Source organism: Heterobasidion irregulare (genome assembly GCF_000320585.1).
Source record: "Heterobasidion irregulare TC 32-1 unplaced genomic scaffold scaffold_05, whole genome shotgun sequence".
NCBI lineage: Eukaryota > Fungi > Basidiomycota > Agaricomycetes > Russulales > Bondarzewiaceae > Heterobasidion > Heterobasidion irregulare.
In genome coordinates, this window is record NW_009258201.1 from 699,882 (window position 1) to 711,902 (window position 12,021).

General features: G+C 49.8%; 4 protein-coding genes across 4 annotated transcripts; 3 read left to right on the top strand and 1 right to left on the bottom strand.

The window, feature by feature from the left end:
* Positions 1–210: 210 nt before the first annotated feature.
* Positions 211–2,717, top strand: HETIRDRAFT_36572 (glycoside hydrolase family 15 protein). Its single transcript, XM_009547484.1, has 8 exons — positions 211–496; positions 558–834; positions 890–1,034; positions 1,102–1,261; positions 1,317–1,592; positions 1,649–2,132; positions 2,189–2,284; positions 2,342–2,717. The coding sequence occupies exons 1-8, from the start codon at positions 335–337 to the stop codon at positions 2,485–2,487; spliced, it is 1,746 nt and encodes a 581-aa protein (XP_009545779.1). The 5' UTR covers positions 211–334; the 3' UTR covers positions 2,488–2,717.
* Positions 2,718–2,936: 219 nt separating this feature from the next.
* Positions 2,937–4,363, top strand: HETIRDRAFT_444805 (uncharacterized protein). Its single transcript, XM_009547855.1, has 4 exons — positions 2,937–3,144; positions 3,208–3,273; positions 3,331–3,663; positions 3,753–4,363. Exons 1-4 carry the CDS (start codon positions 2,973–2,975, stop codon positions 4,031–4,033), a joined length of 852 nt encoding a protein of 283 aa, XP_009546150.1. The 5' UTR covers positions 2,937–2,972; the 3' UTR covers positions 4,034–4,363.
* Positions 4,364–6,115: 1,752 nt separating this feature from the next.
* Positions 6,116–7,393, top strand: HETIRDRAFT_319025 (uncharacterized protein; the record flags this gene model as incomplete). Its single annotated transcript, XM_009547856.1, has 7 exons — positions 6,116–6,159; positions 6,213–6,453; positions 6,512–6,614; positions 6,667–6,835; positions 6,896–7,007; positions 7,067–7,147; positions 7,211–7,393. Coding segments are annotated over 7 exons (933 nt in total), but the record flags the coding sequence as incomplete, so codon positions are not given.
* Positions 7,394–7,728: 335 nt separating this feature from the next.
* On the bottom strand, positions 7,729–9,766 carry HETIRDRAFT_318309 (uncharacterized protein; the record flags this gene model as incomplete). Its single annotated transcript, XM_009547857.1, has 13 exons — positions 7,729–8,010; positions 8,068–8,303; positions 8,370–8,559; positions 8,612–8,673; positions 8,729–8,813; positions 8,871–8,928; positions 8,995–9,044; positions 9,101–9,187; positions 9,238–9,277; positions 9,331–9,348; positions 9,411–9,424; positions 9,478–9,568; positions 9,621–9,766. 13 exons carry the CDS (start codon positions 9,764–9,766, stop codon positions 7,729–7,731), a joined length of 1,359 nt encoding a protein of 452 aa, XP_009546152.1.
* Positions 9,767–12,021: the final 2,255 nt, after the last annotated feature.

Genomic DNA, 12,021 nt, shown 5'->3' on the forward strand with positions numbered 1-12,021 from the left:
TGCCAAACATGAAACTTAGCATGCTTCCATGTGACAGTCCCATTCTCCTTACGGTTTCCCAGCAATCCATGGGCCAACACACTTCCGATTTAGTCCTCCGAGCTGACGAATTTGCACACCTTGGGCCAAGGACGAAGAATCTGGTGCAAGCCAGCACGCGGTTGGCATGCGTGGGTCAGAATCAGCTGACGCCCAACCTATGATCGATGCGAGCAACCATACCAGCTTGTGCTCTCTGACATGGCAAACAGCCAATCGTCCTGGTCTCCTCGATGGTATAAAACGACATCCAGAAGGCCTCCGTAGGTCAGCGTCCAAGCGGCTTTCTCCCAAGATGCGTCTCCTCCAGTTCACCGTCGCTGCTCTCGGTCTCGTCAACGGCGTTCTCTCGCAATCGAGTACTGCCGACGCCTATGTCGCGTCCGAGTCGCCCATCGCGAAAGCTGGGCTACTTGCAAACATCGGTCCTAATGGTTCCAAGTCGCAGGGAGCCAAGGTGCGTGTTAGCCGAACTCCCAACCACCCAATAGCACTGACTTGTTTTTGTCATACCCTAGTCGGGCATAGTCATTGCCAGCCCCAGCACCTCCAACCCAGACTACCTCTACACATGGACACGCGACTCCTCGCTTGTGTTCAAGGCTATCATCGATCAGTTCACCTCCGGCAGAGACACCACTCTTCGTAGCCAGATCGACAACTTTGTCTCTGCGCAGACCATCATCCAGCAGATATCCAACCCGAGTGGCACCGTCTCTTCGGGTGGTCTTGGGGAGCCTAAGTTCAACATCGATGAAACTGCCTTCACCGGCGCCTGGGGACGTCCTCAGCGAGGTGAGTTCGGCTTAGTAATAACTGTTAGAACTTGTCTAGACACTTCACAACTTAGATGGTCCCGCTTTGCGCTCGACTGCCCTCATCGCCTATGCGAACTGGCTTTTGGACAACAGCAACACGACATTTGTTACCAACACCCTCTGGCCCGTCATCAAACTCGATGTTGACTACGTTGCGAACAACTGGAACCAGTCTGGGTTGGTGTCGCAATTCACATCATCAAATGTTTTCATCACTCACTCAAAACGCATCAAACATTTCTAGCTTCGATCTCTGGGAGGAAGTTCAGTCGTCGTCGTTCTTCACCACCGCTGTTCAGCACCGCTCGCTTCGCGAAGGCTCTGCCCTTGCGACCCGAATCGGTCAGACATCTGTTGTGAGCAACTACGACGCTCAAGCCGCCAACACACTTTGCTTCTTGCAGGTAAGGCATCCTTAGATTTCGCACTTGACCAAATCCTGATTTTTTTTGTCTACAGTCCTACTGGAACCCCTCGGGAGCTTATATCACTGCCAATACTGGCGGTGGACGCTCTGGCAAGGATGCTAACACTGTCTTGACTTCAATTCACACTTGGGACATCAAGGCTGGCTGCGACGCAGCCACTTTCCAGCCTTGCTCGGACAAAGCCCTTTCCAACTTGAAGGTCTACGTTGATTCGTTCAGGTCCATCTACTCCATCAACAGCGGTATCGCCTCTAACGCAGCAGTCGCTACGGGCCGCTACCCCGAGGACAGCTACCAAGGTGGAAACGTATGTATCATACCTTGCTTACCTCTAGGTCTGTGCTCTAATGGTATCTCTTGTAGCCCTGGTACCTTACGACTCTCGCTGTCGCTGAACAGCTCTACGATGCACTCACGACTTGGAACCAACTCGGTGGCTTGAACGTCACTAGCACTTCGCTCGCCTTTTTCCAGCAGTTCTCCTCCGGCGTTACGGCCGGCAGCTACGCTTCGTCAACCTCTACATACACCACGCTCACTGCCGCCGTCAAGACCTTCGCTGATGGCTTCGTCGCAGAGGTCGCGCAGTACACCCCGTCAAACGGTGGACTTGCCGAGCAGTACAGCAGAAGCTCCGGCTCTCCGCTTAGCGCGGTGGATTTGACTTGGAGCTACGCAAGCGCCTTGACCGTGTTCGATGCGAGGGCTGGCGTGATCGCTCCTAGCTGGGGCGCCGCAGGCTTGGTTGTCCCGTCATCTTGCTCGACCAGCTCTGGAGGCAGCTCTGGAGGCAGCTCTGGCACCGTTGCTGTGACGTTCAACGTTCAGGCAACCACGGTCTATGGAGGTACGTCTAATCGTCACCGATCTTTTCTACTCCAATATCAATCGACTATTTCACAGAAAACATCTATATCACCGGTTCCGTCGATGCTCTGCAAAACTGGTCTCCGGATAACGCCCTCATTCTGTCGGCGGCAAACTACCCCACCTGGAGCAGTATGTCTTTTTAACCTCTGCTATCTCATGCCGGTTTTTGACACCCTCGCTCTTCAGTCACCGTCAATCTCCCGGCCAGCTCGTCGATCCAGTACAAGTACATCCGCAAGTACAACGGCGCCACGACCTGGGAGAGTGACCCCAACATGCAGATCACCACACCTTCCAGCGGCACGTACGTCGAGAGCGACACCTGGCGTTAAATGCGTTTAACGCATCAAGGTGCTTTCTATAATCAAGAAAAGTTACGATTGCATGAGAACGTTCTGCTTTTTGTATTATGCAGTATCGGGAGCAGGGTTCTGAATCAGATCTACGTGTCATCCTAAAAAAAAATCCGACCTTCGTAGGACTACATACCCTTGTATTTCGAAAGGCATTGTTTTATGTTTGTTGTATCGAATGAAATTGTCGTTCTCCGAAACATAAATCCAATGTAACATTCCGTGTGAAAGGTTGGTTTTTGCCAAGCATGAAAGTTTTGTAACATACATTGTAACAGAATGACGACATTGGATACAATGTTTGTCCATTTCTGTAGGTTTTTTACAAGATCATCATGGAAAACTTATTTGGAAGAAGTGCCAAGGCTTTCGTTACGTGATTGTCACTGGTAGTGCCTGAGGCGAAATCGTCATAGCTCTGCCCAACTTCAGAGTCAAGCTTCAAGTTACTCTCGGCTTTCACTATGTCTATGCTCGACAAATTTCGCAAGGGTGCACAGAAAGCAACCATTCAAGCCAGTGCTTTCGTGAAGGAGGGCTCCCATCGTGTCGCTACCGGCTCGCAGACGTTCGTTCAGGGCTTCAGCTTGCCTGGAGAGGCAGATAAAGCTGCTAAGATCTTGGAAAGTTTCTTGGGTGCGTCGCACTGTAAGATTATCGTCGTTTCCCAGCTCTGATCTACCTCATACTTGCGCTTAGCTGACCCTGACCGACCCGAATCTGCACTGAACTCAATACCGAAGGCTGTCCTGCAGAGAGCACGAGGTGTGTCGTTGAGCGGCTCTTCGTCTTAATATCATTCGCAGAGCATTACTCTTCCAGGTCTCGCTGTCTTCCAAGTCCTCAAAGCAGGCTTCGTCTTCTCCGGCAAGGCAGGCTCAGGCCTCGTTATCGCGCGCCTCCCCGACGGCTCTTGGTCCGCGCCATCATGTATCGCTACCGGTGGCGTCGGCTGGGGCCTACAAATAGGTGCCGACATCACAGACTTCGTCGTTGTGCTCAACAGTGAGGATGCCGTGCGGGCGTTTTCAATTGGAGGAAATGTAACAATCGGAGGGAATGTGAGTGCTGCCGCGGGCCCCATCGGCACTGGAGGAAGTGTGCAGGCGAGCTTGGCGCATCCAGCCCCGATGTTTTCGTATTCGAAGTCAAAGGGTATGAGCTTCCCTATCGATCTTCCCTTTTTCACGTCCCTTGGCCGTGGTAATGGAGGCTGATCAGTTGCTCATGTTCGTATCTGGCAGGTCTTTTTGCTGGACTCTCGCTAGAAGGGACTGTTCTTATCGAGCGGAAGGACGCAAACCGCGATTTCTACGGTTCGCCAATCCCCGCTCGCGATATTCTCGGCGGCCGTGTGCCCCCTCCAGAAGTCGCATCGAAATTATACGAAATCATCGAGGCGGCAGAAGGACTCGACGAGTCTGGGCTGCCGGAGGAGGCGTATATCCCTACTGCTTCGGGCGATCACATCCATGTCACCGGACAGGGTGGAAACCAGACTGTGTTCGATGCGGAGGGGCACTAATGGAATTGTTTAGATTATGTTAGGTGTAAAGCCCGGAAATGGAATAGCAGTAAAGAGAGAAGGTTCATCAACACACCCCATACCACGGTACGATACGATAACGATTTCATTGTTCATTCCTGCTTTTATGGTACATGCCAGTAGCTGTCTCTCTTATTTTTTTCTTCTGTGCCTGTTCAAATCAGGTGTATATTTCTTGATTGCGCTGCTGCGCGTGCCACGATCCTAACACATAACAATGTCGTGAATGTTCCCCATGTATCAAAGTTCAGGTGAAGGAGATCGCATGAATGTCCTTTTCAGTAGTAATTACAACCAGTCAATCGACTCAGCAATCGTCAGTGATCAGAAGAGCTGCAAGAGCACACCAACGGCCGTACGAAAACCGACAGCCTGATGAATTGTTAAGATGCGCGAAAGACCCCGGAAATGGGAACATGAGGAAATACAGCATAGCAATCGATTTTACTCATTGAGCGGATTCCTCTGGGACCGGCATAGATAGTGTCATTACTTATGCCGAGTCCAGCCGAGCTTCGCTCCTGACAGTCGGAAAGAGTGAGTGATCTCCCATCCCAGACAAATCGCTGTGATGTGGATGGTATTCAACCCATTCCGGGGCATACTTGAGTTGGACGTATAGCCCATCAAAGAATACACGCCGGACACGATTGGACAACAATTAGTGGCTGAGCAGCATCAAATAGCACTGGAAACCGCAGTTTCATGAGGAGCGGCCACCTCTGGCTTCTCGAGGAGAGAGTTACACGATACACATGTACGCAGAACCGTGCATCAGGGTTACCGTTCCCATCTGCAATAACCCTAATGCGATATCAGATGGTAGATTGAATGAATCTGAGACTCGTCTCGCTCACCTTCACCGGAGTGACGGAGTCCCTGAAGTCTCTTCAATGATCTCTTCAGAGGTTGTCTTTGAGACGACTGGGGTAAACAGGAGATCGCTTGACAAAAGCTGGATTTTTCTGGCGCTTATATTCAAAATGTTCATTTCAAAGCGCAGCAGTAGACGTTGTGAGTCGGGTTCTGTACGGTTCTGTTAGTCGCTCAGCAGCGCTCAGCGTAGTCGATGCTGTAACCGAACCCTCCTTAAGCAGGGGTAAATAGAGAGCAGACGTCAGATACGGATGTCCGGAGGCCACCTCGGAGGTTGAAGGAGAATCGCCTACGTTGCTGCCTTTGGGAGACTACCTAGTCGTGGCCCTGACAGAACAACGTCGATGAGTCATCAACGTGGATATATGCCTCTTGTTCTCACGCTTTCCTTGCCTATGCAAGCTAACCATGGTTCAGAACGTTCAACTCCTAGAGGGGATCTTTCAAGCTTCAAGTTGGAGATAATCATAATCGCCAAATGTCGATGAGATTTAGCTTTGATGTCTGGCCATTTTCCTGCTCATTGAGGTCATGTTAAGCACGTGAAGCAGCACAACACCCTAACAGCTCGTGCCTCAGGACTGTCGAAGTAACTTCTAAATTCCTATGTTGCTACCCATGGTGAGTGTCGTTACCTCCGCAGCCTGCTATTTCTCCGGATGATCGCAAGATCGCAGCATTTGATGCCTCAGAAGCATATCGGCACGCAGACCCATGTTCCACCTGTTATTTGACCCTTCTACGGGTCGGATAGGTTGAGAAAAGCAATTGGTCGCCGCTTGTGCTCCAGAGTTACCCTCCATGACGAATATTTGAAGTCGACGTGCATTCGTAAGATTTCCCCCCCTTTTTCGACCGCTGCACAGGTTGCCCTTCTGTTATAAGTACGGACCAGAGACGCATCGGTTCCTCATTCATCTCGCTCTGCTGTATATGCTTTGACTTTCTGCGCTTGCGGGCTCGCACTCGTGAAGACTTTTGCATTCGTTTCCACTCAAGACCCTTCTTTCTGACCCCATTCCATGTCTTCCAATTCATCTGCCCTTGAACTTGAACAGTTGGCCCAACATAATTTTGGAAAGGTGGAAGACTATTTGCTCATCTTTTTCATAGGGAACATATTCTACGGTGCGCCTCCTATTTTTGTCATCTCGACAAGCCCAGCATGTGCTCAATTGTGCCATAGGATTATTCATTGTTCTCATTACGCTCTCCACATACTTCCTCTGGTACGAATTCTTTACTTTGGCAGTTCTCTCAGTGAAGACTGACGAGACAATAGTTTCCAAGGTATTAAGTCACGAGCGAGTGTGGGCTTGCTCGTCGTGACTATGATCATGTTTGCCACCTCTTCCACGTACTTGGGCCTCAGCTTGGCCAATGCCTTATTGAACTCCCAAATTAATCTGTACGCGGCCATACAGAGTGCCACGGACGTACAACTTTCAATCTATCATAAACTCATCCAAATGCTAGTGTTACCGCGACTACAGAACGCACAGAATTTCTTGCCTGTCATCAACGTTCGTATATCCACCATAATGAAGTTCTATTAGGTCGCTTATGTTTACACGATGCTAGTATGTCCTCAGTGATGCGATCGTCATTTGGAGAGCTTGGGTTTTATGGGAACATAACCTTCGAGTCTTAGCCGCCCCAATAGTTCTACTAATTGGAACCACTGGTACTCATGCTATCCTTACTCTCACCCTATCCCTACTGATTTTTCGGCTTAGGTGCGGCATTAGCTAGCGCGGCTTTCGAAGTCAAGTTGGCTGCTGATGGATACCACACAACTGCGGCTTCGGGTAATCTCACGTCCCTTGGCAACCTCCAATATGCTGTCTGGTTCATGACACTGGCCACAAACCTCGTTGCCACAGTGCTCATTTCAATCAAAGCGTGGTAGGCCATTTAAATCCATGACATGATCAAGAACCTAACTAGCGCGCCATTAATTGTCAGGCAACATCGACAGGTTTTGAGAGCTACCATGGGCGCAGGGAATGGAAGCACGATGGCGGAAAGGATGATGGCCCTTCTCGTTGAGTCTGGCGCTCTCTACTGTGTGATCTGGGTAAGTCCGATGAACTGTTCCGTTTCCTTGCGTCCTTAATTTTGTGCGATTGAACACAGGCAATCTTCATACTGGCTAACTTCGATTTCTTCGGCCAAATTGGCAATGATATCACTAGAGCTATTATGGTACAAGTCACGGTCCGTCTAGTCTGCTCGTTGTTCATCTTCGCGCCTCCGTTAATCAATTTACGAACTGAGCAGGGTATATACCCTACAGTGATCGTTGTCTTGGTCGCCCTCCGGCGAACAGCCTGGGATGTGAACTACACCAACGACGATACAATTCCATCCAAAACACACGTCGTTATCAAGTTCCCCTCTTCTGATAGCAGTCGTTCTTTTAAACGGAGCAAAGCATCGATCAAGCCCAATGGGGAGGTGTGATTTTTTGTTATTGGGCGTAGTCTGATTTCATTGCTTTGATGCATTAAGCTCATGTACAGTAGAGACTGTCGATCGTTGATGCTAGCGTCTAATATGTGTACTTCTATCTTCCATCCGTGCTCAGACGGCCATATTGACTATGATGAAAGTTCATTTGTGGATACTGCATAGGTAGTGAGAACATTGAGTCGATGAATAAGGGCCGCGGTTTCGATATGAACGCGCATGAGTGCAATTATCTGTTGTAAAGTACAAGAATCCGAGTCCGAGAATCATAAAAATCATGTCGTGCAATCTCCACACCAGATGTCCTAGAAAACACGAGGCGAGGCGATCTAGAAATACTTGTCCCAGAACCCCTGGGTGCCGTTAGTGCTTGCCACCTGCTCGATTCCGAGCAACTTCATGACCAGGTTGTAGATCTCGACGTTCTGAAACGTGTTCATTACATAGGTATCGTCCGACGTCGAGTGCCATCCTTTGTTGGGGCGAGAGAGTGCACGTGATAGGAGGCCGCGCGAGCGGGTCTGGTGGACTGCTTTGGCGACAGAGGAAAAGGGACCGTGTGCGACGAACATGGCGTGCATGGACGGGTCGTTGTTGTCATATCCGTGATTCTGGAAGTAGACAGAGATGTGAGCGATCGGCTTAAATATTCGATTGAGCAGCCTTACACCCTTGGTCAAACCAACGTCACCCTCTTTGCGAGTCGTGAGGACATAGCCGATTTTCGGAACAACATACACAGGCGCGATGCGTGGGCTGTGTGCGAAGTGGTACCTCCCAGGCATAGTCTCTGGCGTGAACACTTCGAATTTGTCCTTGTTGCTGGCCGCAGCTGCACGAAGCACTTCTAGATAATAAGCCGCATTGCGAGAGGAGTTGAAATGAAGACCCATAGAAGGCCATCCTAGTAGCACGAAGACAAAACAGTTAATTGGCACAATCAAGCCTCAGGACTGACTATGCTACATACCATCTTCATGTTCAATCGAAGCCCAACCCTGTTCGCCAAGGATATCGTCCATGTATATGAACTCAGGTTGGCTTGTGTCGGTCATACCGTGGTCGCTGACGAAAACGATATCAACGATGTTCGTTAGGTTTCGATCGACAAGGCCAGTATGTAGGTCTTTCGCGAATGTGTCAACGTAACGAAGCGTATCCTGCGCTCTGATGTAAGGGCAAACACACATGCCAAAAATTGGTATGACAAACGTTGACGAGGGCAGAGTATGGCCCTGTAGCATGTCCTGCCTGATCCAAAGAAGGCTCATACGCTACCGTAGGCGATGAGATAAATCTTCCATGAAGTGCGCATATTTTGCTACGTACCCATGATCAGCTGTGGTCGTTCCTCGAGGGGAAGGTCAATCCAGCTCAGTATTTGATGTAGCTTTTCGCTCAAAGGAACCTTGTCCTACGATCAAGCAAAACGTGGGAAGAGTGTGTTTGACAATGATGATCAGATGCGTACCCTCCAGGGTAAAAAGTATGACGGCGTCGCTCCGGTCATCGTCTTCGGAGGTCCGGGCCTGCAGCATCACGAGGTATGAAAGCTCCGTACATTGAGAGACAGGTATTATCAGGGACGTGCGTACCACATGAGATTGGCATTGATCACTCCAGCCTTACCAGCTGTCTCCCACATCTGTTTTAAAATAAGATGAGTCGTGGCGTGTGGGCAAAGTCTGGTTTGTTTCCTACCGGCTCGCCAAACCACCAATGTGGCTTCCAACAGGACGCAATCTGGTTGTAATGGAACTCTGAATCTGTGGTTTTGTCCCAGAAGTTCTGATAACGCGGTTGTGAGTTCAAGAATTGAGACGAGCTTGTCTTCATACATTCGCGACGATACCGTGAGATTCGGCATAAAGACCTGTCCTGGAATCCAAGGTCAGCAGCATTGAGGATAGGTCATATTTCATCCTACTTACATCAAAGCCCAGTGATTGCTTGAAAGCCCTGGGTAAGCGAGAAGGACATGAAGGTTCCAAGAAACTTCAATAAAACTTACGGGAACGTCAAGGTCTACAAAGCAAAAAGATCAGCTATTATATGGAGCGATCGAAGGAGCATCATACAGGAAAAATAGGCTTCATAGACTTCGCACGAAGGCCCTGCTTGCTGATGTCCAGCAGATGGGGTGTCAAATCCCTCTCCAGATAATCCGCTCTACGTTACGTAATCAAGACAAACGTGTAGACCTCCAAGCGTTTAATCATACCTCAAGCCGTCAATAGACACGAGGAGGACTGTTCGCTTGAAGTCATGTGTTCCATTGGAGCGAAGACTTTGCCCGTTGAAGTGGAGGGACTTTGCAGATTCCGATGCGTCCTTCGAACAGCCCGGCAACAACGATGCAACGTACATTCCGGTGACTATCAGGCTGATGGTCCCTCCCAGCGCAAAGAGTGCAATCCTAATACGTTTACAAAGGACATCGCTGCTCTTGATACTAGTCGCATTGCTATGGCCTCTAGGGGACAGTAGAGGGGCATCGGTGCCAGATAACAGGCCCTTACGCTCTTCGTCTATAGCGATCTCGTAGTCATTGTGAGATGAGACACCGGTGGATGAGTGGTCCAGATATCTGGAAGTAGCGATGCGGTCACTGTGTCCGTCCATCGTGGATGAGGGATTGGTAGGGAAGAGAGAGGACGCAGAACGAAGGTCCCGACTCCGGCCATAAGCCTGATAGTAAGGCTGCCTAAAGAGGCTATGAGCGGCGCTCGCGAGGTTAGGGTCAGCGCTTATTTCTGCTGAACGACACCGTTTGGAATATTGGATAACACCCTAACATTCTTCATAAATCCTTCAGTTTCATGTATACACAGAACGAGGGTCGAGGATGTCCGACATGCCAGAAAGCAGTCGGGCCTCAAAGTACATCCCCAGCTTTCCATGATATCTCACAGCCCTACACGTCGCCGCAACCGCTATTGGCACAGTGACACAATAAGCAGCGTCCCGTATCGAGTCTCCCACCCGAGCTTCTAGGACGCGTTTTTGAACTTTGCGGCCCAAAACGAGCCTTACCCTCATGATCGTCGCGAGCTCTGGTGGAAGAAGGTTTCTCAGGTTTGCAGTCGCTGGCGACAAATTGCGCTGGAACAGCCGACTTTTGGGGCTGACATCGACATCTGAGGACCGAGTCGGCTCTATTTAGGCCACCGAGATAATCAGACGCGCAAAAAATGCGCCCTTGATGATTACGGACATTCACAAGACCTCACGCGGAAAACACAGCACAATGATTCAAATGGTCAAAGCCAACCTGTCTCGTATATAAGTGCTTTCACTCGATTGGCAGCAGGAGAATATTTCCGCTCTCTTAAAGCTATTTATAGTCCCCGTGCCCCTCCTCGAGCGATTGGAGTTGAGATCTAGTTATCGCGGTCCCCACAAACCACTTATTGTCCCTGACCATTTTATGCTGGCGATGCCCCCAACTTCCGAACGGTGATCTTCAAAGGTCCAGATCCCTTGGTCATCCCCGCTCCTATACAACTTGACCACTTTATCGATATTTCTACCATCTCATCTGGAGCCTTCTGTGGGGAGCTTTGCATTACCATCGAATGGCGTGTTCGATGCGTTGAGGCAAATGCACAAGTCCTATACACTGAAAGCTACTTCCTTCTCTACTCTCTTTCAGCATCTTGGGCACCTAATCAGATGCGCAAACCCATCGTCGAACTCCCCCAGCTATCGCATCTTACACTGTACAGGCACCTATCTGGCTGCACAGCTGTTCTCAGAAGCATACACGTTCCTGCTATGATGTGGTTGGATCTGAAGTCCTCTGGTAGTGATTGTGTAGATTTCACCGCCGTCTTCCCTGTCGTTGAAGACTGCAATCGCAACTCGAGTAATTTATCATCCTTGCACTCCTCGAAGGTGTCCTTCTTTCATGTGTGTCTCAGAATGTCTTCGCGACGCCCGACCTCGCGGATCCCATAATTAGAGAGTAACATCGACCCAATACGAAACCTTGACCAGAGCGATATACAGATGCTCATTCGGTCCATGGGAATCCTAGATCTTTCCACTATCGACATCAGCTATATGGATGGCTTCCCGGTGAATCAAGCGAATGTGCCCGAAATACACAGACCTGCTCGGGACGTAAAATGCATGTCTATTGCAGAGTTTGACGCAGAGGACAGCAGCATAGAAGATGACGGTGTATGCAGCCCCCTCCCGAACCCCCAAGCGTTCCGCTGCAAAGTGTTGACTTCCTTAAATACGTCGATTTCGGACCGATGCTCTTACGACTGCTCAGGCGGCGGAAGGAGCTTCAATGTCCAATACAGAGTGTCGCCATCAAATACTGTAGATTCTCTGAAAAAGATTGTGCCTCAGGTGACTTCTATACATACTTTGTGTCAACCGAACCATCTGCGTTTTTCCTTCCCATTGAAACAGATTCATGTTGGCGATCCTATACTTGCTATTTACGACATCGAGGCGTACATCCCAACTCAATGAATGACAGCTTCAGCGCAGCGAGACTTGACTTCGACCCAGTACCGTAATGCGATAGCAACGCCGGATACATAGGTGATCCCACAGTACCAGCGACACTTCTCGAGCCTCAACCTTTCAGTTCGCAGTGGCTCTGAGAT

Coding starts and splice junctions, on each gene's coding strand:
- HETIRDRAFT_36572 (XM_009547484.1), top strand. CDS start 335: ATGCGTCTCCTCCAGTTCACCGTCGCTGCTCTCGGTCTCGTCAACGGC. Junction 497..557: donor CCAAGTCGCAGGGAGCCAAG/GTGCGTGTTAGC, acceptor GTCATACCCTAG/TCGGGCATAGTCATTGCCAG. Junction 2,285..2,341: donor AAACTACCCCACCTGGAGCA/GTATGTCTTTTT, acceptor CTCGCTCTTCAG/TCACCGTCAATCTCCCGGCC.
- HETIRDRAFT_444805 (XM_009547855.1), top strand. CDS start 2,973: ATGTCTATGCTCGACAAATTTCGCAAGGGTGCACAGAAAGCAACCATT. Junction 3,145..3,207: donor GATCTTGGAAAGTTTCTTGG/GTGCGTCGCACT, acceptor ACTTGCGCTTAG/CTGACCCTGACCGACCCGAA. Junction 3,664..3,752: donor TTCGTATTCGAAGTCAAAGG/GTATGAGCTTCC, acceptor CGTATCTGGCAG/GTCTTTTTGCTGGACTCTCG.